The following is a 25677-nucleotide window of genomic DNA, read 5'->3' as shown; positions in this document are numbered from 1 at the left end:
TCAATAGATAAGCTTGCCTCATTTCTGGTTTTAGGGGAAATTCTTTCAATCTTTTCTCAGTCAGCATTAACAAGGGCTATAGGTCTATAGTCTCTAGTCCTAATCGCCCTAAGGTCTGATCCTTCTAGTCCACCTTTCTATAGGGCTTTTATTATGAAGGGATGTGAGTTTTTGCCAAGGCTTTTTCTGCATCCATTGAATGGTTCTGTAGTTCTTATCCTTGATTCTGTTTATATTCCGGATTATGTTCATCATTTTCTAGAATGATTGCATGATGTGTTGAATTCAGTTTGCAAGTTTCTAAATTCTTATTGAAATCCTTCATATCTGTGTTCATCGAAGAGGTTGGCTGTTAGCTGTGTCCTCCTCCTTTCTTATCTGGTTTTAGTGTCAGGTATCTTTATGAGTTTGGAAATGTTTCTTCCCTTTTTTCTTGGAATAACCTCAGAAGTGTTGGCATTTGTTTTTAAAGGTCTGGGAGAATTCATCGGTAGATCTTTCTAGTCATGGACTTGGGGGGCTGATTTATTACTTTCCAGTCTTATTGATCATTACTGTTCAGGGCTTTGTTGCATCTTCCTAAGTCAATTGTCAATAGATCTTATGTGTCTAGAAATGTATCAATTTCTCCTAAATTTTCAAATTTATTAGAATATGATTTTCGAAAAGAATCCTTCTGGTCTGGATTTCAGCATTATCCTCTGTGATTTAGACTTTTCATTGCTAATATTATTAGTGTCACGTCTTTCTTTGGGCTAGTTTTGTGAAAAGTCTGCCAATTTTATTTATTCTTGAAAAAAAGAACTCTTTGTTTCATTGATCTATTAGTGCATTGTTCATTTAGTTTCTGTTTCATTAATTTCAGCTTTGATCTTTTTTCCTTCTATCAATTTTGATGGGCTTGTTCTTGTCAGTCTAAGGACTTTAGGTGTATTGTCAGGCTTTTATCTAAGAAGTGACTTTTCACTTTTACATGTTTATTTGTGTAAGGGGTGGCACATCTCATCTCATACATGTGGGAGTCAGAAGAGTTTGTGGGAATGGGTTCTTTCCTACCTGGGGATCAAACTCAGGTCTTCAGGCTTGCTAGCAGGCACCTTTGCCCACTGAGCCATCGCATCAACCTCTCTTGGACTTATGACTGTAGGTATTCATAGTTAGAAACTCCTCTTGGACTTATGACTGTAGGTATTCAGAGTTAGAATACTTCCAAAAAGTACTTCCATTGCATCCCATAGGTTCTGATATGTTTATTTTTACTTTCATTTGTATAAGTATTTCTAATTGTACAAAGTATTTAGGGAGTTCTTTTCATCTTTAGAGCTCTGTTGCATTCGAAATTCCCATGTATGGGATGGAGTGGACTTTTGCCATTTCCTAAGGGCTAACCAGGCTGCACTTAGTACTCCTCACCACAGTAAATTTGAAGTTTCACCTTTCTGAAGCACAACACATTTCTTAATTATTTGAGTCTAGCTTTATTATTATGTTCAATTAGCTATCCATGTGCACATGGTGGACAATTGCAGGTTACTTCCATGTTGAGAAAGGAGTGTTCTCCTGAAGCAACTTCTGAGTAGTTCTGAGGCAATCTATGTTAACTGGGAATCTCTCCCTATGAATTATAAGATTAATCTGTAACCTGTATCCACACAAAATGCTCACTGGAATTCCTGTCAAACTGAGGAATATTATGAATTACAGTTTGTGAGACATGTCCGTTACACCAAGATGTTCTAAGCAAGAAGGGAAGATATGTTATTATATATGTTATGTTTTGTAGGGGTTTTCTTATTGGCCAAGAACATTCTGTATGAATATTATTCCTAAATATTTTGTCTTAATCCAGTGTTACCAAGATCGGAGTAACTGATCAATCAGGTAACATGATTCCCTTGTGAAAATTATCGCCACACAATCCAGTGAATAACAGTTATTTTGGGTGCTGGGGTCGGAGCTCCACTGTGGAACTGTTTGCCAGCAGACACAAGATCCCGGCTTCAGTCCCCAATGCAGCAAAAACAAAAGTGAGCAAACAGAAAAGTCATCTGTGCGGTGTTAGGAGCCAGGCTTATTGAGTTCTAGTTCAGGCATAGTTGGCTCTGAGGAATCCACGTTCTGATGGTTTGGTTTTGCTCTTCCGAAGTTCAGTAGAACTTCGCTGCATGACTTTCCACAAAATCCTAGTGTTTATTTCATGTGGTTTCCTATTAACCCAATCAAGTCCTTTTATGTTTGCATCACTACTCTCAAGAAAAAGTAGTTTCAGATTTATCTAGTGTAACAAAAAAAGAAACACAAGCTCAGATTTTGTCTTTTTTCCTATTTTTAATTTATATATGGCTGTTTTCAGTGAGTGGGGGAAAAAAAACTTGCATTTCTGGAAAGAATGATCCTGAGGTAAATCGGGGCAGTTCAAGAGCTTCTGTGGCTCTTCCAGAGGACTCAAGTCCAGTTCTCAACACTCACTCACGCAGCTCAGAACTGTTTGTAACCCCACTTTGGGGGCTCCAGTGCCCTCTTCTGGCTTCCACAGGCACCTGCTGCATATATGCATGCACATCTACACACACACACACTTAAAAACAGACCTTAGAAGAGCAGAGCAGTGTGCAGGAGGAGGGTGGGGAAGGATAACTGAACTATAGAGACTTTTGAAAATGCCGTATGAAAACTTGCTCCGGGAGTAGCTTCCTAAGATATATACACACATACCTAAAAGGGGGTTAAATGGAGTTACCTATAGCAGGGTGGCAATGCTCCCAAATATCGTTGGTTATCAAACGAAAGGTCAGTGCCAGGTATAGGTTACCTGGAGCTGTCGGTCACTGAGAAAGCACAGCTACCATCCCCTCAAAATGATTACAGCTACTGCCATTGTTCTTGGCTGTTCAGAATTTGATGGTAAGACCCTGTTGCTGGAGACACCATCCACCTGCGTCACAGGACACGGAGGAATTAAGCTGCTACCAGTGTGGAAGCTCCATCCCTACTGGGTAGCTTTCACAGTGCTGCAAAGTTCTATGCATGCTATCAGAAGAGAACAATCGTCAATAATCTTACCTAGGTATGAACCCTGCAAGCTGCCATAATGACGGCCTGGTAAGATATGCCCACTCACGCAAGTGTGGCATGGAAGTAACCAAATACTTTCTGCTTGAACTTAAAGCCCCCTCCACAAGATGGAATCCGTGACTGGTACCCATAGCTGAGTGAAAAATGTGTCACTGGCTAAACCATGGACCGTACGGGAGACCCTAATACTATTGATAAACTTTTAGCAACTTGATTTCTTATCTTTATTATTCCTATGTATTTGTGCATTTCTCAACCCTCATCAGAGAATCTTTTCTCAGTAATGAAAATTAATATAGAGACCCACATAAAAGGGAGCATAAAAATTATAAGAGCAAGGGCGAAGGAGGAAAGCTATTTATGCAGGACATGACAGTAAAACCGCACACATGAACTCACTGCTAGGGAACTGTATGGACTTTGAACAAGAGTAGCCTAAATCCATTGTGGTGGGAGGGGACTAAAGAAGCCCCACCCCTGTCTGAGAAGTTCCTGGCAACTGCTGGCTACTGAAAAGGGGAGCGTCTTCAGGGGGTGGGTCCTGGGAGACTATGCTTGCTCCGACAGACAGTCCCATGCCCGTGCACGCGCAAGCAGCGCTAAATGGTCAAATGGTGTGACGACTTGAATGAGAGGAGCACCCTATAACATCTGGCATTTGGACACTTGGTCCCCATGTGGTAGAGCTGTTTGGGGGCGCTGGGGTGGGTATGGCCTTGCTAGAAGAATTGTTACTCGGGTGAGCTTTGAGATGAAAAACCTCTTTACTGTACTCTTACCCCATGTTTACCATAAAGCATGAGCCCTCCGCGCCCTATCCCTGCTGCCGTGCCTGCCCCTTCTTACCACGCCTCCACTGTAGCATCATGAACTCATAATCCCTCTGAAGCCAAAACTCAAAATAAACTCTCTTTCTTAAGTTCCCTTTGGTCGTGATGTTGTATCATAGCAATAGAAAAGTAACTAGAACGGTGATTATTAAACTTTCTTTTAAAAAGACAGAAAGCACATAAAACTGGGAAAGAAAAGCTTGCTGGATAGGGGAGGAGCTAGAGAGGAAGGAACAGGGGTAGGTTTGATCAAAACACATTATATGCATTCATAAATATTAAATTTTTTTTAAAAAAAACTACTGAGGTAAACGGTTGATACATATGCTGGTGTCCATTTCTCAAATGTAATTTTTGTAACTCTTGACATGAGATGACTCCACATCACACACACATACACATACACACATGTCACTTTCAGTTCAGGTCACTGGAGAAGCTGAGGCAAAGGGGCTTTGGGGTAAATGTGTTAAGGTGACCTAGTCCCCAGGATTTCTAGCCATCCCTGCTCAGGTTAACCAAGATATCACTGAAGTGTGGACATCTCCAGGTGCATGGTGGGGCCAATAATACTGAATGACCAGTCCTTGGCCCATCCTCCCAAGATGGTGACTCCCCCAAACTGAAATCCTTTTGGTTTCTGGGGTAACCTCACCCGAGTCAGTAAAGGATCCAAGGCCCGGGGAGACTGACCCTATGGTAAATATATGACATCAAAGGGGCCCGGCTGGGGCCAATCCTAGAGTACTTCAGGATTACAGGTATTTGGGCTCTGAAGTTTAAAGGAAATGGGCTGAAGAAGGTGGGCAGCCTCAGCTCCGTAACTCCTGGCTGGAGGACTAAGGGCATTTGTGACTGACGGGTGTGACCGACACCTTGGGCTAGATCATGGACACGTGGGCACAGCCCAACAAGACGGGCCTTTAAGATGCAGAGACAGAATAAACAAATGTCCTTCAGTCTGTGTATGGGGGCGGGTGGGCGAGAAGCCCTCTCCTCGCGGACACAGGAGAACCTTCTCAACAGTGAGGTTTGAGACAACAACACTACTCACTAACAGAATCCAGGATAAACGTGCACTGAAAATCTCCATGGCTCCCAAGAGATTCAGTGCCCCAGAATCCTCCGCGGTAGATCACAACACGGCCCACACCTGCTGTGCGGCGTTGGAGAGAACCAGTTTATTTAAAGAAAAGGTTATAAAGCACAGAGGACTGCGGTGTAAAAAGCAGTCAGCTACCTCATCGGTGGCGAGGAAATGCAACGCTCCTCCCTCCCCCTCAGGAAAGCAGAGCATTTACTCATGGTTTCTGTCGTCTTCACCACTGTGAAGAAAAGCGAGTGGTCAAAAACACCTCTCATGGGACACATGGATCACCTTGGGAAGGGGAAATAGATGAGATCTCCTGGGTAAACTGGGGGCGGTGGCGGGGGGGGGGGTGGGAGTAAGAGGAAGGGTTGGGGGATGAAAACGTGAGGGAACGGCATGGAAATTGGGGGAAGGACCAAGTGGGAGAGCAATGAAAGAGGTATCTTGATTGAGGGAGCCATTTCAAGGTTAAGGAAAAACCTGGTGTGAGGGAAATTCCCAGGAATCCTCGAGGACTTCTAGGAATAGTGAAGAGCGTGCCTGAACTAGCCTTCCCCTGTAATCAGGTCGGTGAATAACCTGTCATCACATAGCCTTCATCTAGTAACTGATGAAGCAGAGGCAGAGATCCACACCCGAGCATGCATCAGGAATTCAGTCAAAGAAGAGGAGGGATTATTTGGGGGGGGGGGTCAAGATCATGAGGGGAAATCCAGAGACAGCTGAACCAAGCTCAAGGGAAGTCATGATCTCTAGACTGACAGCTGGGGAGCCTGCATGGGACCAGACCAGGCCCTCTGCGTGTGGGTGAGAGTTGTGTAGCTTGGTCTGTTTGAGGGACCCCTGGCAGTGAAGCCAGGATCTATCCCTGGCATGAGCCAGCTTTTTGGAGGCCATTCCCTATGGTGGGATGCCTTGTTCAGTCTTGACACAGGGGGAGGAGCTTGGTCCTGCCTTAATATGATATGACATGCTTTGTTGACTATCCATGGGAGGCCTTAGCATTTCAGAGAAGTGGATAGGAGGTGGGATGGGGGAGAGGTGGGGGTAGCGGGAGGAAGGGTGAGAAGGGGAATTTTGGTTGATATGTAAAATGAATAAAAAAAATTTTTAAAAGAACACCTCTTACGGCAGGAGTTGATGGCTATAAGTAGGGGGACACTGTTATATTGAACTGTGTCCCGCTGCAAGCCCAGCTCGTGTATTAAAGCTCTGATGATGTGGCTGTGTTTGCAGAAAGAACATTTAAAGAGGTCCCAAAATGTATAAGGTGTCACCCTAATCCAATATGAAGTGTCCTTATAAGACTGGGAAGGCTGAGCGTAGCGGCACGTACTTTAACCCAGCATTGGGGAGTACAGGTAAACGATCAGGCTCAAGGCCAGTCTTGGCTACATAGCGAGTTCAAGGCCTTCCTGGGCTACATGAGAGGTTGTTTCAAAAGAATAAAGGTAAGAAGGTTTGGGTTTGAGGGAAGAATGGGGAAAGGGAAGAGAAGGAACAAGGGAGTACTATGGTAACCTTACCTAATATAGACTTTAGAGCCAAGAGTGGGGTGTTGTCATATCAAAGCTAAAAATGTGTTAGTGCCTTGGAACTATGTAACACATGGTGACTAGGCCTATTTGAGGTACAGGTGTAAGGTGATCCTGATAGGGTCTCGGCAATCAGGCACAGCTAATTAAATTAATTATATTTGAGAATCAAAAACTAGTATCCTTGCTATACAGTGACAAGGAACTTGGCTGAATTAAATCCTAGTGTTCTGTAGAATGGAATGTTTATTATCACTATTACTGAGAGTGCACATAGTCACAGAACGTGTGGAGGTCAGAGGTCATTTTGTGGAGTTGGTTCTCTCATTCTATGAGGATTCCAGGGATCGAACCTAGGTCCTCAGGCATCTGTGGCTCATGCCCTTACCTGGTGAGCCATTTTGTTGGCCCCTTATGGAGGTATTTTGAGTAAAGTAAATACAAAAAACTCAGACGAGAGTTCTACACAGATGATCAAACTGTGGCCGTGTTTGCCCTTGCTGTATCCAGCAAAGCATGAAGACAGTGACAAATTGAGGATATTGTTGAGCAAAACATATTTAGAACTTTAAAATTTGGAAAAATTTCCCCTTGTACATGTAGCTTTTTTTTTTTAAAGCCATGAAAGTGTGCTTTGAAGGGAACAGTGGATGGCTGAAAACTATTTTCTAAAGAGAGTAGTGTTGAATGTGACCCACAGAGACGATCAGCCATCTCACCCGGCACTTTCTAGCCTTTGTGGGCGAAGAAGACAGACTTTAGGGCTTCTGAGATTCTGAGGAAAGCAACAGTGGAGCTCCAAGCTGTACGCATGCGCTCATCTTGAAGAAAAGGGAAGAGCTTGGTGTGGTGGCTCACACCCTTAATCCCAGCACTGCGGAGGTAGAGGCAGGTGGGTCTCTGTGAGTTCAAGGCCAGCCTGGTACATAAATATATACATAGAGAAAGGAAGAAAAAAAAGAAATCAAGAGAAAAATGGGGGGCAAATGTGGTTTCAAATAAAATTCATAAATCGGGATTGTTACTCTGACCAGAGGCCAGAAAGAACAGGTCTGTCTGGAGTGAGGTCAGATGTGTCTCCTCAGTATCCATGGCTCACACTCCATGGCTCAGGTCTACGGAAACAATATTACTTGTCATCCCTGTGAGCCAGGGGACAGAACATTGAGTCAAATATTATTGAGACTCAAGGTCCCATAGACTTTGACCTGTTAGGCTTGTACCCGACACCGGGACCATCACTCCTCAGGTCTTTCCAATGTTTCTCCTTTGGAATAAGAAAAAATGTATAGCTCAATAAAATAAAGAATATCTAACCTGTATCTGTCTGGCCATTGGAATTTGGAAATAAATTCTATGATGGATTTCAAAGAACTGCAGACAGAACTATGGTTTCCAGGTGAACTGGACTTAAAGCCTCACCCAGACTTGACTGAGATATTTATATTAGAGATTTTCAGTTTAGAGTTGACGCTGAAGTGAGCTAAGGCTTTGAGGTCTGGGGACGCTGGGAGTATGTTTTGTATTTTGTATGTGCAAACATCAACTCTGGCGCTGCAGGGAGAGCTAGCTGTTGGCTGAATCATATTCCCCCAGCGTGAATACTGATTGTTGCCTGACCTCTGACGGGATGTGACTTGATGTAGGACATTTAAAGAAGCAACAAAAGTTGAACAAGGTCCTCTGGTGTGGCCCTGTCTGGGAGGAGCAGGCACCAGGAAAGCATATTCAAAGGAGACTGACCAAGGGAGTACAACACAGCCAGAAGCCGTCGGTCGGCTAAAGAGGGGTGAGGCCCTAGCCACACCTGAGCCAGTCTGAGAGGGCTCCCAGGCTCTGCATATATGGCAACGTATATCTCTTTTGCCTAAATCACACCTTCTGGGGTATTTTGTTAGGAAGCCCAGAAATTTAACTTACACAGATAACTGAGGAAAGTAAATCATAAACCAGTGATTTCACGAACAAGCAAGGGCTTTCCCCCATTCCATTTCAGGAAGAAAAAAAAAGGAACATTCACTAGTGATTTCTGCCAGCTTCGTGCTCTTGGGGGAAAGTAAGGAACAGGACAGGCAAACACCTCTCAAGGTAGGAGCTGATAGCCAGCCACATGGTCCCCCTTATGTCTGTGGGGATGCAACGACTGACTGAATGAAGCCTGCATCTGCCGCACCCCCACCCCACCGCAATCCCTGCACATGTAGAGCTTCTTCCCAGAGTGGGTGTACAGTGAGTGCAGAGTTAAAGCCAAAGCCACTCCCAAATGGCTTCTCTATGGACTGGACTGAGTCCTCCGATCAGAGAGGTCTGGCATTCCATCCAGTCCCCGCCCACGCACACACACGGGCTGTTCACGTAAAGCTCCTACTTAGAATGTCTCCTCTGGTGTCGGGTGAGAAGATACTTAAAGGCAAAGGCACGCCCGCACTGGGGGCACAGGTAAGGTTTCTCCCCTGTATGGCTCCTCTGGTGCCCAATGAGGTTGAACTTCTGGCTAAAAGCCTTGCCACACTGGGAACACACATAGGGCTTCTCTCCCGTGTGTGTCTTCTGATGCCTAATGAGGAGCGACTTAAACTCAAATGCCCGTTCACACTCGGAGCACCGGTAAGGCTTCTCCTCCCCGTGGGTCCTCTGGTGTCTGATGAGAGAGACCTTCTTTCGAAACTCATGTCCACACTCGGCGCACAGGTAAGGCTTCTCTCCCGTATGAATCCTCTGGTGCCTAATGAGGTTGAACTTCTGCCTGAAGCTCCGGCCACACTGGGCACACACATAGGGCTTCTCCCCTGTGTGTGTCCTCTGGTGCCCGATGAGGTTGAACTTCTGGCTAAAACCCCTTCCGCACTGGGGGCACACATACGGCTTCTCCCCTGTGTGGATCTTCTGGTGCCTGGTGAGCAGTGATTTGAATTCAAAGGCTCGCCCACACTCGGGGCACTGGTAAGGCTTCTGCCACTCTGCGTGGGTCCTCTGGTGTCTGATCAGCGTGGCCTCCTTTACAAAACCACGCCCACACTCGGAGCACAGAAAAGGGAGCTGCCCTGTGTGAATCCTCTGGTGGCCGATGAGGTTGAACTTCTGGCTGAAACCCCTGCCACAGTGGGGGCACACATATGGCTTCTCCCCCATGTGTGTCTTCTGGTGTCTGGTGAGCAGGGACTTGAATTCAAAGGCTCGCCCACACTCGGGGCAGAGGTAAGGCTTCTCCTCGGTGTGAATCCTCTGGTGCCGAATGAGGTTGACCTTCTGGGTGAAACTCCAGCCACACTGGCGACACACATGAGGTTTCTCCCCGGTGTGTGTCTTCTGGTGTCGGATGAGTGTGCCCTTTTGGCCAAAGCGTTGCCCGCACTCAGCACAAACATAGGGCTTCTCCCCGGAGTGTGTGATCTGATGCGTGAGGAGCCGGGAGAGCAGTCTGAAGCCACGCCCACACACGGAGCAGATGAAGGGGTTGTCGTCAGAGTGGGAGCTCCACCTGTGTTGCAGCAGCGAGGCCTTCCGGCAAAAGCCTCTCCCGCACTCCGGGCACACAAAGGGCTTTTTGTCCAGGTGAGTCCTCTGATGAAGGAGGAGGTCGACCTTCTGGCGGAAGCCTCGCCCACACTCTGAACATACAAGGGGTCTCTCTCCGGAGTGAATGATCTTCTTGTGGTTGTTGAGAGAGGATAAATACATGAAGCCTCGCCCACACTCCCCACACACATATGGCTTCTCTCCCGAGTGTTTCCTCCGATGAACCGTGAGGGAAGCCTTCAGAGTAAACTGGTGCCCGCACTCAGTGCACGAGTATGGCTTCTCGCCTCCCTGCATCCCCTGGGGCTTCATGAGGTCTGACCTCTGGCAAAAGCCCGTTTCGCACTCAGGATAGTCATGATGCTTCTGAGGGCTGAAAAGGCTGGCGGCACCGGGAAGCCCTGGAGGAAATGCTCCCTGTAGAACGGCTTCAGATTCCGACCCATCGGATCCCTTCAATACTGTGCCTGCCTTCTCGGGGGTGCCTCCGGGGGCCACGTCAAGGTCTGTTTGTTTCCTGCTGCCTTCTTCCACCCAGTACACCGCCTGACCTTGGCACGGGCTAAACAGTGTCTGCAGGAGCCTGGCTGGACTCACTCTCTGTAGCAGAGCATCGCTGCTGGCCCCTTCTTCATCTCTTTCACTGCTAGAACAGCCTGGAGCTTCCGGCTGGAAGTTGCTGCCTGCTGGCGGGCTTGGGAAAGTCTGAGGGGGATGTTCACTCAGCACACACACTCTGAGGACGTCGGGACTAGCAAAGGATATCGGGCAGGAGAGACCAGGCTCTAATTCTGTCCTGGGTTCTGCTAGAGAGAAAGCATTGGTCAGATTCAGAGATGCCGGTGGGTCGTAAAAAACCCACAGAATCAACTAACTGGGGCTCATGGAGGTTCAGTGAGACCCAACTGACAACCAGGAAGCCAGCATGGGACTGATCTGGGCACTCTGCATAGATGATTATAGTTGTGGAGCTTGGTCCTCTTGTGGGACTCCTAACAGTGGGAACAGGGGCTATCTCCGACCCTTTTGCAGACTTTCGGGATCCTACACCTCATACTGTCCAGCCTTAAGACATGAGGAGGTGCTTAGTCTTACTGCAACTTGATAAGTCATGTTTTGTTGATGCTCATGGGAGACCTGCCCTTCCCTAAACAGAAACAGAAGAGGAGTGGGGGTTGGAAACAGAGAGGGAGGGGGGGGGGTTGTGGCCAGGATGTAAAATAAATAAATAAATAAATAAATATAATAATAAATTTATTAGAGAATAAATAAATAAATGGCCAAAGGAAAATGGTATCATGAAGCTCTCTTCCTGGCACCTAAGTCCATGTACGCCCCACTGTTATTTCTCCTAAGAGAACCATTCAGTGAGCTAGCGCTCCGGTGTCCCTGCTAGTCAAACAGGCTCTTCTTGACAATCACAAATGCTGTTCCTCCTGGCCTTCCAGACTGTAAAACCCAACAGTTGCTTCAGAACTGGGTGACAGGCAGGAAAGTTGTCATGTACACACTAAAAAGGCCTAAACTGCCACTAACGGGAGTCACTGGGAGGAAACATGGAAACAAGTTTCTAACTGTTCTCCAGTGTTTGGGGAAGAGTGGCGCTTAGGTGCAGTGAAATGGTTAGCCGAGATTTCTATTCCAAGTATTGAAGTTGCAGCTTGGATTGTCCTTACCACTTAACGGAAAGTGCAGGGAGAAATTGGTAGAATTGTTAAGAAAAAAAGGAAAATTCTGTTTCTGCATACCGGGCAGGTGAGAAAGCTTGTCCTAAAGAGAACACTAAGAGCGTCGCTAAACAGCCTTTTATGCACCATATAACCACGCATAATTGCAGAAGTCTGAACAGACATGGGATTACGGTGCCAGAAACACAGCACTTGGAGCCAAAAGAGAGCAGGGAGCAGGAAAAAGTGAAGGAAGGCTGCCGTTCTTCTTGGAACCCACGGCTCTGGGTAGAAGAACTCACTCTTTCAGTATTACAGATTTCTTAGGTTGGGGTCTTTCACCATGGCATCTTCCTCCATATGCCATCACACCTCTCACTTCCTCCCCCACGAACTCCCCTCCACCCCCTCCAGCTGCTTCTTTCTTCCGAATTCTGCTTTCTTATTACATTTGTTCCATTACCTTCTCTAGTTTCTACTTCGTTTAAGTGTCCTCCCCGCCTTTATGATTGATACCCTGCTAAGTTTTGTGATGGGGAGAGAGAGAGAGAGAGAGAGAGAGAGAGAGAGGGAACTTTAGGTTCCGTCTGTGAGGAGGAGGCACACACTATTTGTCTTTAAACTCTGGCTTATTCTGTTGAACGTGACTCCCAGCTGCATTCACTTGCCTGCAGATTCTCTCGGTGTATACCTGAGAGTAACAGAGCTGAGTCGTACATGGTTCTATTTTTAGTTTCTTGAAGACATGGCATACTGATTTCCACAGAAGCTCCTCTGTTTATGTTCGCACTGGCAGTGTATAGAAGTTCCTTTTGCCCACATCCTCACTTGAATTTGCTGGGGCAGGGGTGTTTTTACTGATGATAACCATTCTGATGGGAGCGAGACAGAATCTCAAAGCAGCTGTATTTCCCAGCTCCCTGATGCTGGACACTGCTTCAGACATTCATTGTTCTTGGCATTTCTTCTTTAGGGAATTGTCTGTTCAGCTCATTTACTAACTTGGTTCTTTAGTATTTAATTTTTAGCAGAGCTATTCTGATGAAAACATGCACTGTGCTTCAAAAAGGGGAGAAAGACCCTAAACCAAACCCCTGGCACTTCTATCACAGAGGTGAAGTCCACGGCTAAGTGGTAATCGGACCTCCACTCTTGGTTTCAAGGGTACAACAGTGGTGTTGGGAGGGCATTCTACTCCTGGACGGCGTGGGATGGGGCTTGGAAGAATTCTAGGAATGGAACCCCTGTCGCAAGTTGGTGGGGGGCCTGGCCATTGCCCCTGTGAGCCTGAGAGCAGAACAAGCCCGAGGATCACTTATGAGCCTTAAACATTAATGGTATTTGTCTTCCTGGTTTGTGATTTACTTGTCTATCACGCCATTCTACCTGGGGTAGAATAGAAATATCCTAACCCTAACACATAAGGCACAAAGAAAAGTCCATGTAGGGAAAAGATCACAGTACACCTGTCAACATTCACCACCTGAAGTACAGGAAGATCATCTTCATTTAGGTCTCCTTAGCGCCCACACTCTTGTTTGTCATACCTCTTTTTTTTTTAGGTAAAAATTTATGAGTTAATCATCAATATGACTGCAAAAATTTTGTAAGTAAAGCTTCTAAAATTTTATATGTAAAGCTGTGGTGCCCTTTTTATCTCTTTATTAATTTTTTCTTTTTTCTAACCCCCTGCTCTAGGAGTTATTTTATTTTTAATTGTTTTTGCCGCTGTTATTTTAGGGTTTGTTTGGTTGTTTTGGGTCTTATGGATGAGAGGATTCTTCTTTTACCATTCTCTTCTCTTTGAAGAGTTTCCTTACCTATAGATCAATAAGATATGTGTCCCAGGTTCTTTATTTCCATTAGTATCAATGTATCGATTTCCTTTCGCCCCTCAAGGATAGTTTTGCTAGGTATAGAATTTATAATCCTTTCAGCACTTGAAGAAAATTCTTGCCATGTCTGCATTGGCCTAATAGGTTCACATGAATAATCCTCTGTAGGAAAGAGGGTTTTTTTTCTCACTGGATGCCTTCCATATTTTTTCCCTTTTTGTTTTTAGTTCCCAGAATTGTAATTATCATGTGAATTAGTGTTTATGTATATATGTTTATTTAATGTTTCTATGGCTTCTTGTATCTATATGTTTGTATCTTTTACAAAGTTTAAGACGTTTTCAACCATGATTTTCTCAAATATTTTTCATTATCCTTTTTGGATTCTGATGACATAAATACTGTTTTCTTGGTTTTTATACCAGAAGTCTCTGAAATCATTCTTTTTTTCAGTTTATTTTCTTTCTTTGTTCAAATTTATGATATTTTATTGTTCTGGAATAAAGTTCACCACTTCCACTCAGATGTCATAGTGAACATATTTAATCCCACCATTCAGAAGGCAGAGGCACGTGGATCCCTATGAGATCAAAGCCAGAGAGGGCTACAGAGTGAAACCCTGTCTCCACACATAAAACAAGTTCCCAGATTCCATTCGTCACTCCAACCCTAGAGCTAGGCCACCCAATGAGTTCACATCTTCTCTTGTATATTTCAGTAACACAACTGCAAATTAATTTTTTATATAAAATAATTCTTTACTGATATGTTATGGTTTTGTTTCAAGAGCATGTAGAAAATCCTTGGGATGCCTTTTTGTTCAGTACTAGGGATCAAACCTAAGACCTTGTGCATGCTAGGCGAGTGCTCTATTCATGAACCATGTGCCCAGCCCTCTTTATATTTTATTTTTAAGGTCTCACAGTTGTTCAGGTTGACCTTGAATTCACTCTATAACCTAGGTTTCCCTTGAACTTGCCAGCCTCCTTCCTCAGTCCAGTGCTAAGTTCACAGTGCTGCACTTACAGGCCGTGAGATCTAATCTCTGGTTACCCACTTCGTTCACAGTGCTGCACTTACAGGCCGTGAGATCTAATCTCTGGTTACCCACTTCGTTCACAGTGCTGCATCTACAGGCCGTGAGATCTAATCTCTGGTTACCCACTTTGTTCACAGTGCTGCACCTACAGGCCGTGAGACCTAATCTCTGGTTACCACTTCATCAGCCACTGCCACTGTCATCTTCAAGTTGTGATTTCCTGGCTCTTCCTACGATGGGCGATATCTTTTATTCTATCCCAAATGGCTTAGATTCTGGGTACTATCTAGTGTCATTTTAAGAAGTATAAACCTTATTTATGCTAAACACTAAAATACAAGTCAGTAGTTAAGTAAGTTATGATATAGCAATATAAAGTAATTCTACTCACCAATAAAAATAAGCTATTGATATACACCATAAGTATAAAATTGGAAGTAATTATGCTAAGTGTAGAAAACAGTTATATCGTGTATGAATTAATTAACATAAGTTCTAGAAATTCAAACAAATCTATAATCGGGAAAAACAGATTAGAAAGAAGGAGAAGGTATTGGCAGTTGCTGGCTTCTGGGGGAGGGAGAGTCAGCTTCCTTTAAGGCTGTAGTCCTGGTAGGTCCACCACACTCTAGTGGGTGGATCTCACACCCATGAATACACGAGGACACAAACAGGACTTGTCGGGCTATATTTAAAAGCTAAAGAAAAAAAGAAATTAAATAAATAAATAAACAAAATAAAAGGGAAGGAAAAGAGGGCATGAATTTGGGAAATGTCCTGAGTTGGGGAGATCTGGAAGGGGTGAGGGGAGAGGAATAGGGGAAATATGATCAAAATACATTGTATGTATGTATGAAATTCTCAAAGAAGTAAGAAAATATTCTGCTTTTTTGAAAGAAAGGAAAGGGAGGACAAGGAGGCTGGAAAGAAGTTGTGGTAAGGTGTACGTGAAGTCTGGGAAGGAGGGGTGTGCGCACTGTGTCAGTTCTAACAGAGCACACTGATTTTCACTTTTAATAGCTTACCTTAAAAACATGTCTATTTCTTAATATTCATATCTTATAGCATTTTATAGTTTATGTTAATATGCCTCAAATGATAAAGTTTTTTACAAAGTCAAAGTTTGATATAAAGCATAACATCCCTCATATGGTTTATTTAGAAGGAAAAAAAATAAAAATAAGAGCATGGTGGTGCATGCCTTTAATCTCAGGACTCAGGAGACAGAAGCAGGCAGATCTCTGTGAGCACTAAGTTAGCCTGGTCTACATGAGGAGTTCTGGGCCAGCCAGGGCTACACAGTGAGACCCTGACTCAGAAGAGTTTTTAAATGCCAGTAAAGTGAAAATAAATTCATGAAAAGGCAGGCAAAAATTTGCCTGTACATTCTAATATTCATACAAAACTATATGAATATTCATTGGGTTGGATTAAATACCTAAATGTTTTGGAGAAATTCTACAACTGTAATCAATAACAAAAGAGAAAAAAATTAGCTGAAAAGTGGGCAAATGTCTAAAGCAGTCAAATCTCTCCCAGAAGAGGGCACAGATCGCATGAGAAGACGCTCATATTAGCCACCTAAAACCCCAGGAGAGTCCAAAACAATGGGGAAGTGAGGTCCGACAATACCAAATGTTGGTAAGGATGTGTCAACAGGATTCTCACCCTGCTGCTGGAGTACATGCTCTTACCGGCTTCAGACACAATCTGGCTTATCTAATCAATTCCGAGTTACAAATGTGTGTAACCAGCTACTTCAGTCCTAGCTATGACTCCTGCACACCTCCACAAGTGTTATAAAAGTACAGAGTAACAGATTTAATTGTCAGGAATTGGGGGTGCACACTATGAGTGAAGAAATTTACAAACGTGCATAGTAATGTGGTATTCTGAAGGACCCGGGGTAGAAACCGAGAAGGAGGCGAGAGAAGTAGGCCAGTCCAAGAAGGAACCAGCCTGCCCCCTGGTGGACAATGGACTAGGCCAGTCTGAGAAGGAACAGGCCAGCCTGAGAAGGAACAAGCCTGCCCCCTGGTGGACAATGGGCTCCTAGACCACAGGGCTGCCAGATTGCTACAGTTCTTCACATTTTACTGTAATCTTAATTAAGCCATCACAAAGAAAACAAAGTTATGGTAATCGACGGGATGGGTGTGATATACAGCAGCTGCCAAGTCAAGAACAGAAACTGAAGAGCATTGAGTAGGAACATCCAGACCTAGTTAGTCTGGAAGGGCAGGCACTGTTTTGAAGATCAAGAGTGAGGCTGGCAAGGGCACAAGAAGAAACCCTAAATGTGCTGCTGGTGCCAAGCAGAGAAATCAGGTGCACCTCCAGGGGAGCCCTATCCTGGCAAGCAGGGCATGGAGGGAGGGAGGGAGGGAGGAAGGAAAAGAGAGAGAGGGGGAGAGAGGGAGGGAGGGAGGGAATGCTACATAGTCTTACCTAGAGCCCTGGGAGGAACGCTCCCCCTAGCATGCCTTCCTGGCCTGCTGAGCTCCTCAGTGCCCCACATCCTCATCACCTGCCCCGTCTTTCACTGCCCTGGTGCCCAGTATCCTCATCCTCATCACCTGGCAGTCTTTCACTTACCCAGACAAAGGTCCAGAAGGCATTCACTGCCATCTCTCCAGGGCTCCGCACCTTGTTCCAGCTGTGTGATGAGTTTGGGTTTGGGAAATGCAATTCCTAGTCACAAGAAACAAAACCAAGGACCCCTTTAGGCTGGTGACTTAAGAGCTACAACAGAACTCCAGGCCAATGCAGAAAATGTCATACACCCAGAAGGGAAGTGCAGAGATGGGGAAAGAATATCACCCAGATGGAAAAAATGAGAAAGAATGAACAAGGGCAGGGGACCCTGGGTCAAAAGCAGGGTGACCATGCCTGAGGCTTGAATAAACAAAGTTCCTCCCATATTTGAAGGAGTAGCCTAGAAAGATGCCTAGAAATAAATTGTCACTCATTGCACACACACGCACACACGCACACACACACAACTTCACTACAAAATATGGACAGTCTGAAGAAGAGAACACATTGGCTGCTACACAGATGTTTAAGATGCCCACAGGTAAACTCTGAGACTGAAATCATGACGGCCTTACCCAGGGAGACCAGGTGGCTATAGTTCTCCAGCATCACTTCCCTGTACAGGATCCTCTGTGCAGGGCTCAACAGCTCCCACTCCATCTGGTTGAAGGCCACAGCCACATCATGGAAAGCCATTAATGCCTATAACAAAACACATCCCTGCTCATAAAAGAACCACCTAGCTAAAGCAGTTTAAGTCACTATCCAGAACCAAGGCGGTAGGCAATACTACGGCGACCTGGAGCAACAACATGAAGTGCACAGGCGATACTTCTGCCCTGAGCCTTGTTTTTTTCATATTGGAGACAACTCCTTCCGTATATGAATGCCAGTTCCGTACATGGAAACCTAGAAATGCGGAGTTTCCTATTTTGCTCTATTGATATGCAAGACCTTCAAAAAAAACCAGTGTTAATTATTACAGCTATATAGCAAGGCATTAAATCAAGAAGCCTGAATCCTTCAACTTTTTCATTTTATTGTATTTGAAATGGTTCTTGCTACACTGTCCATACTAGCTCAACTTCCCACTCTCCTACCTCAGTTTCCTGAGTATCTGGGATTAGATGGTTTTTGTTTTTTGTTTTGGTTTTTGGTTTTTCAAGACAAGGTTCCTCTGTAGCTTTGGAGCCTGTCCTGGAACTACCTCTTGTAGACCAGGCTGGCCTCGAACTCACAGAGATCCGCCTGCCTCTGCCTCCTGAGTGCCAGGATTAAAGGCGTGCACCACCACACCCAGTCGCAGCTAAGGCTCTTCCTTTCTGAGCCACTTCTCCAGCATTCCCTGACTCTTTTTTTTTTTTCTCCTTTAAATATGGGTTCTGGGGAATCAAACTCAGGTCCTCACACTTATAAGACAAGAATTTTATCAGCTGACCCATCACCCCAGCCCCACAAGGGTAAGTAACTGGTATTCCATGGTGCCCTGTGAGGCTAAGCTATTATGTTTGGTAGAGCAAGTGTATTAAACCCACTTTCTACTTACAGTACATTCAAGTTAAAATGGGCTCCTCAGAACATCGTCCCATCGTAAGTTAAGGAGTGTGTATATAAAAAAACTCAAACACAAAGCATGGTGGCCACAAAACCAAAGTTATCCATCAGCCACACATAGACAGCAGGAATAGAATCTTCACCTGTACACAGAGAAACCAACGCATTCAAAGGCTACTGAGACTATAAGCTTCCAACACATTGAACAGCCTGCAGTCACGAGGTCTGAGAAAGGCGAGGCTTCCTGAGACTCTCCTCTAAGAATGTCTCTGCCAACCCTCCAGTTTGCAGACCCCTTCAAAAGCCATCCAGGAGCCTGGGAAGACAGCTGTGGCAAAGGGCTGGCCTTGAAACCACAGGCTCCCGAGCTTGACTCCCATCATCCATGCAAAAAGCCAGGTGCTGGAAGCTCAGCGCTGGGCAGTGGAGATGGGGGTCCCTGGGGCACAAAGAGCACACAGCCAGCCGGTCTCACCTATTGGGTGAGACCCGGATTCCAGTGAGAGTGACCATCTCAAAAGAACGAAATGGATGAGTCCTAAAGAATGACACCCAAGGCTGACTTCTGTGCGTGCGTGCACAGCCTTCACATACATCTTTTAGGCCTTGGGAATCACTGGGTACATAAGCCTACATATCCTGTAGTTTTATGTTAATCATGTGATAATCACAGTTAGCTACTTAGTGAGCGCTTTGGGCACGAATGAAGCAAAGAAATTTTATAGAAAGCTCCAGGTAAGATAGGTTAGACCTCCCAGGTGGGGGCAGGCACTGCCAAACACCCACAAGGAAGACTGCAGAGAGGAAAAGGGCAGAGGGACATGAGAAATGGCGGAGCTTACCTTGTCTCTGGTGGTCAGGAGCCCTGGGGCCATTGTGCACTCTCGGAACACACTCTCTGGACAAGAGTCTGCTTGCAGAGTCCAATCTGAGAAAGAAGAAGAAAAGAGAGGCACTTAGGAAGACGGCCCTTCATATCCCAGTCTCCCGGTTCAGTAGAAGATAGGGACATGGTAGAAGTGAGGTCGCCAGGCTGACAGAGACATCTCTGCAGCCCATTCTTAACCAGTGAAGAGAATCCACAAGTCTGAGTCAGTCATGAGGTCAAACCCCATCTCTGGCTGAATAACGGGGCCTCCATCCTCCTGGTTAAACTCAGAATGTCCACCTGTGAGCACTCCCTCCGAGAAATGAAGTTCCCCAGTGCGCTGAAAACAGAAGCATCCCATCCATCATCCATCCCTGCCCGGAGGCTAAAGAACAGCATCCAGGAAGTCCAAAGCAGAATTAGAAGATGTAGATCTGGGGAAGAGCAGGAGCTGAGCAGAACCTGATCTTTCCTCACATGACCCTGGTTACACCCACTCACAAATCAAAGATGAGGATCCCAAGATTTGAAATGTATAGAATTCATCATCAGCCTTTGCCCGCTACATTGAAAGTCAACTTCATAAGCAGACTGTATAAGGAAGAAATAGAAGATGCTCTTTCCCCAATTAAAGATAGGAGAAAATCATTCCTCACATGAGCTATGTGACCTGGCTGGATCCTGGCTTACACACATGAATGAGAAAAAGAGACAGGCGAGAGTTAAATATAAATGGGGCATGAGACACATTAAAAAACTATAAATATCATTAAGTGAGATCAGGACATTTGGGATTCAGAGGAAAAAAACAGTAAGAACCAAAAGTTCTGAATAATGAATTGATATTTATAATTACTGATAAATATGATGTCCTCAACAAATAAAAGTATTAAAATATCAGGGAGGGAAGCTCTTATGGAATAAAAAAAAGTACTTAAAAGACATGACAAGGCTGGGCGGTGGTGGCACATGCCTTTAATCCCAGCACTCAGGAAGCAGAGGCAGGTGGATCTCTGTGAGTTCAAGACCAGCCTGGTCTACAAGAGCTAGTTCCAGAATAGGCTCCAAAGCTACAGAGAAACCCTGTCTCGAAAAACCAAAAAAAAAAAAAAAAAAAAAAAAAAAAAGTCAAACCATGTCAATCAAGTGTAACATGTGAACCTAATAAGAGAATTATTTTAGGCAGTCAGTAAAAAACATACTCTGACCTGATCTATAGATGGCATGACATGAGTGTTTGTGGGGAAATAACCCACAAAAGCAATAAAAACTCCTAAAGCAAGTTATTTTAAATAATAGACACAAAGTTAGTAATAAAAATTACTTTCCTACACTAGCAATGAACCACTGGAATTTGAGATTAAAACAGAACAACATTTACAATAACATCCAAACATGGTAATATTAAGCATAATTTTTAATTATGAGGTGGCTATGAGGAAAACTACAAAACTTTGTTGAAAGAAATGAAAGATCTAAATAAATGAAGAATAAATTGAAGTAGGAAAACTTGGCAATTTTAAGGAGTCAATTCTCCCCAACCTGGGCCATAGATACAAAGACATCCCCATCAAAATCCTGGGAAACTAATTTATAGATATTTTTAAAGTCTAAAATTCACAGGAAAAGACGAAAGACACAAAGGAGTTAATATGACTCAGAAGAACGAGACCAAACACTGCCAGCATTCACAACTTACAAAGCAGTAATCAGGACCACGTTGCACTGGAGGTGGGAGAAGCAAACTTAGAAATCCATCCCCATAAACTGAGCCAAATGACTCTGTTCCAAGTAGTCCAAACTGATGCAGATGGTGACTGCTATACTCAGGAGGTAGCGTTCTACAGCAGCCTTGTTCAGTGATTCTGAAGACACCAACCAGAACTGGTACCTGCCCAGAAGGGTGCAGGAGCAACTGGACTCACAAACAGGCTCTGGCTCCAGAAAGGAGGCAGTTCCAAAGAAATCCATACTTTGAGGAGAGATCTGGGTGCGGGATAGCTCGCTCATTTACAAGTGATACAGCTAGATTATGAATCCATGAAACTATAGAGCTATTATACTTCTGGGAATGACCGCAATGTTTTCATATTGTAAAGTGAAAAATAATGAATCCTGGGGGAGAGGGATACAGAACACTAACGATTTTTTGATAGAAATATATAGTGTGTGTTAGAAATGAATATCTATATCATTTCTATACCAAAATCAGTAGATACCAGAGACGAATAAATAAAAAGCCCACTGTTAGGAATGGGTTACCTCTTTTGGAGTTGTTAGCCAGCGAGGCCCCAAAGGTACCGCCCACAAACATTACAGGAATTACCACTACTCTTGGTTAGCCTCCAAAACTTGATGGTAAGACACCACATACTTGAGCCATAAAACCTGAAGAAATCAAGCTGGTGCTGACCTGGAAACTTCACCTCTGTTGGCTAATTTTCAACTGCTAAAAGGTGCTATGCAGGCTACCAGAGTAAAAAAAAAAGTCATCATCAATCACACCTAGCTATGAGCCCTGCAAACTACAATAATGACTGGCCTGCCAAGATACGCAGAAAGGTTCACTGGTGCAGTAGTGGCAACGCCATCGTGGGAGCAACCAACCACCTTTTATTTGGATTTAAGTGTCGTTTTACAAGCTGAAACCTATACCGGTTATCAGGACAAGAGCCTGTCAGACATGCAATAGTTCCTAGAGGCTTACCTAATACTATTATTTTGCTAAATGGACATAGTATTAAACCAACTCCTGATGACTTATTGGTTTACCCATAGATTAATACCTTCTCTCCACCCTCATTTGAGACACTTCTATTTGCAATAGATAATGATTAATAGAAAGACCCACAACTGGCCAAGAATAAGAAACTGCAGACTGTTCCACCCTAACTGGAACACACACATATATCACGAACCCCCAGCCTAGGCTCAGGAATCATTTAGGAAGAGGTAGCAGCAAGAGCATAAGAGCCAGAGATGGTGGGTGACTCGAAGGAAACAATGTCTTCTGGCCACAACAGGGCAGTTGTACATAAGAACTCACAGCAGGTACAACACCATGCATAAACCCTGTGCAAGTCCAAGTTAGACCAGATCTCGGCATGGAGATGGGAGGTCGGCACCACCCCTAGTATGGAACTACTGGCAACTATTAGCTGCTGGGAGAGGAAGAGACAGTTTTCTCTAAGAGTATATATAGCCCCTGGTAAGCCAATCACAATACAGTGGCATATACGGGAATATTTGGGCTGCACAAATTAGTCTTAATGGGTTTTAAAACAGAAAGAAAGAAAAAGGAACACAAAGATGAGTGGGCAGAGAGAGCAGATGGGTCTGGGAAGAATTTGGGCTGTTTAATATGATCAAAATGAATTGTATGGATAGCTCAAAGATCTAAAAAGAAAAGGAAAAAAAAGGACCTGGGCACATCTCCAGGATCAAGGAGTCGGCCAACAAGTCCTGGGTCATGGGGGAAAGTCCTGTCCCTTTGCTGCACTCCAGGCTCTTGGAAGGTCCTAAATTCATGGGAGCCGCACAAAGTCAACCCCCGCCCTCCCCCACACACAAACACACAAGCCTTGGCACACACCAGGGCTCCATGCTTCAATACTGGCCCTGTCTCCTGGTCTTTATCGTTCCCTTCAATCAGGCAATATTTTATGTTTTCCCCAAAGGCAACCCTCGGGCACTAACCTGGGTCCCAGTGAGCGAGCTGTATTTCCAGATGTTGGTTGGCGCAGCTCCTCAAGACTAATACCCACGAGTCCCGTCCTCACCAGTTCATATGTTTGTTCCTGTGGAGAATGGCTCCTACCCCTCACTTCTCAGTCTCACTGGCGGGTGGGAGTGGAGGGACGTTATCTGGATGTCCCAGATCCAGTCTCCCAGACAGTGCCCAAACACAGGGGACACACCTACAGTGTAGCCTGGGAAGCAGATCTTGGGCCAGACTAGCCTGCAGCTTGCCTTGGACAAAGTACTGAACCCCAAATCCCATTCCCACGTGGCCCCCTCCCCACCCGAGGGTCTTCACCGAGACCCTCCTCCGAGATGGGCAGCGTAGCTGATTCCACTCCCGAAGACTCCACGCATCGAGGACGCAACAGACGCTGAAGCCTGAACCTTGTGGGTGTTCCACGCCAGCTCTCTGGACTCTTCTCCTCCTGGAAGGATTTGCAGAAGCAGGGTCGTCCTGCTCGCTCACCAGAACCGCTGGAGGACAGTCCGCAGGCACAGGTGACGACCGCAGGATGCGGAAGTACACCGGCCGGGATGACGCGCGCGCACTACACGACCCACGCAGCTCTAGAGATGGAGGAACTACAATACCCAGAATGCTGCGTGCCCCAGGACGCCTCAAGTCGACGGCGAAGCTGCACCTGGAACTTCAGGCTGCAGAACTCTCGCCCTTGCTGCAGGACTGCAGGGTAGACTCTTGGAGAAACTGAAAAATCAGAAAAGTCAAACCGAAGGAACCTGCAGGTACTTAAGGAGGCATTAATCAATTCTTTTACAAAGATGTGTTATCTAGACGCCTTCATCCTGCCACCTCACTGGGTTTTTTGTTTTTTTTTTACATGTCCGTTTTAAGTGACATCTTGTGTTTTAAATTGCAGTGTGTATGATTCACTTTTTTAAATGCCAAAAATGCTGGCGAGGTTGTTTCTTGAAAATAATTCTGAATTTTTAAAATGATTACAAGGTCAAACTGAGTTTGAAGACATTTAAAGCTGTACTGTTTTAAAGTATTTTACTAATACAAAAATCACTTATCGGTTGTAACAGAAAGACAAAGTCTTTACGAAAAAGACTAGGAATTTAATTTGAACTTGAATTTTGAATTGTATTTCTAGGAATTTGACATGAGTGGTATCTTCAAGTTATTTCCTATTTACTTCTTAAAGTGAACTAACACAGAATAGAAGTAACAGGGACCAGAGTCAGTCTTCCACATTAATCAAGCTTTAAAAAGAACGAAGTGTATTAAACAATAGATGTGAAAGCATTGCACGTGGAAACAAGGAAAATCAGTGATATGGATTACGAGTGAGCAGCGGACTTCCCTGGTGAAGAAAATTCCCTGGTCCGAGGACAGAGAAGGCAAAGCCCAGCAGGGCCTGGAGGTCGATGAGATGAAGTTAGAGCCCTGGGGGAGCCAAGGCAGCTAGAGTTCAAAGGACGACAGTACAAAGAAACAGACGCAGAGACGTGCAACGGTTCCTCTTCCGCACCCACTAAACACCGACGGCACCCAACACAAAGCCGAACTGTCGGAGAGAACCACTGGAAAATGTTCAAGGGACTGCAGGAGTGAGGAGTAATACCTATTCCTATAAAACAGTGAAACCTTCATAACTTTACATAATATCTGGAAAAGGCTTCACCTCGACAGTGAGACAAATTGGGCCTCAAAGCCTTTCTTGTTTCAGCTAAGAAAGCTCGAAAATACGCCTAGAAAAGACCAAATGTTTACAAGTAACTTCATTTTATTTTATTTTTATTTTATTTTATTGTATTGGTTTTTCGAGACAGGGTTTCCAGTGCTACGGAGTCTATCCTGGAACTCATTCTGGAGACTAGGCTAGCCTCAAATTCACAGAGATCCGCCTGCCTCTGCCTCCTGAGTGCTAGGATTAGTCGCATGCGCCACCACCACCTGCTTCATTTTATTTTTAGATGCTCAAGAATGCTCAAAATACATAACTATGCCACACTCAATAAGGCAAAACTTGGAATGCCAAATTTTCAATTAAAAGGTGCCATATAAGTAAAATAGGAATATATTGCTACAATAGGAAAAAATAAAATCAATAAAAATAATATTAAGAAATAGAGGGAGAAGTGCTGGAGAGATGGCTCAGTGGTTAAGAGCACTGGCTGCTCTTCTAGAGGTCCTGAGTTCAAGTCCCAGCAACCACATGATAGCTCACACCTATCTGTAATGAGATCTGGTGCCCTCTTCTGGCCTGCAGACAAACATGCAGGCACAACACTGTATTCATAATTTTAAAAAAAGAAAAGAACATGTATAGCTCTCAACCATGAAGATTTGGACTTGCATGCTGAACACCCTGCTTTAATTTTTGTTGTTGTTTTGTTTAATTTGTCTTTTGAGGCAGGGTCTATA

General features: G+C 44.7%; 1 protein-coding gene across 6 annotated transcripts; it reads right to left on the bottom strand.

Moving 5' to 3' along the window:
• Positions 1–5062: 5062 nt before the first annotated feature.
• On the bottom strand, positions 5063–23834 carry Znf169 (zinc finger protein 169). Of its 6 annotated transcripts, none has more exons than XM_048432961.3 (6): positions 23584–23834; positions 23244–23383; positions 19522–19607; positions 17701–17827; positions 17186–17281; positions 5063–10855 (listed from the first exon to the last, which is right to left on the bottom strand). In XM_048432961.3, the coding sequence occupies exons 3-6, from the start codon at positions 19552–19554 to the stop codon at positions 8895–8897; spliced, it is 2217 nt and encodes a 738-aa protein (XP_048288918.2). In that variant the 5' UTR covers positions 19555–19607; positions 23244–23383; positions 23584–23834; the 3' UTR covers positions 5063–8894. The 6 variants fall into 6 exon arrangements, with proteins under 6 accessions (XP_048288918.2, XP_048288920.2, XP_048288922.2 ...); XM_048432963.3 differs by having other exon boundaries at positions 23673–23831; XM_048432965.3 differs by lacking the exon at positions 23584–23834 and adding an exon at positions 23465–23577.
• Positions 23835–25677: the final 1843 nt, after the last annotated feature.

This window comes from Myodes glareolus, chromosome 14 (assembly GCF_982192425.1).
Source record: "Myodes glareolus chromosome 14, mMyoGla1.1, whole genome shotgun sequence".
Classification (NCBI taxonomy): Eukaryota; Metazoa; Chordata; class Mammalia; order Rodentia; family Cricetidae; genus Myodes; species Myodes glareolus.
Note: the sequence above shows the minus strand (reverse complement) of the source record. Positions and strands in the feature narration are given on the sequence as shown.

What these genes read in the sequence shown, in the direction of transcription:
- Znf169 (XM_048432961.3), bottom strand. Translation starts at nt 19,554, where the DNA reads ATGGCCCCAGGGCTCCTGACCACCAGAGACAAG. An exon ending in TCCTGACCACCAGAGACAAG is followed by an intron (nt 17,828 to 19,521) that starts GTAAGCTCCGCC and finishes GTTTTGTTATAG; the next exon opens with GCATTAATGGCTTTCCATGA. An exon ending in CCTTCTGGACCTTTGTCTGG is followed by an intron (nt 10,856 to 17,185) that starts GTAAGTGAAAGA and finishes CTTTCTCTCTAG; the next exon opens with CAGAACCCAGGACAGAATTA.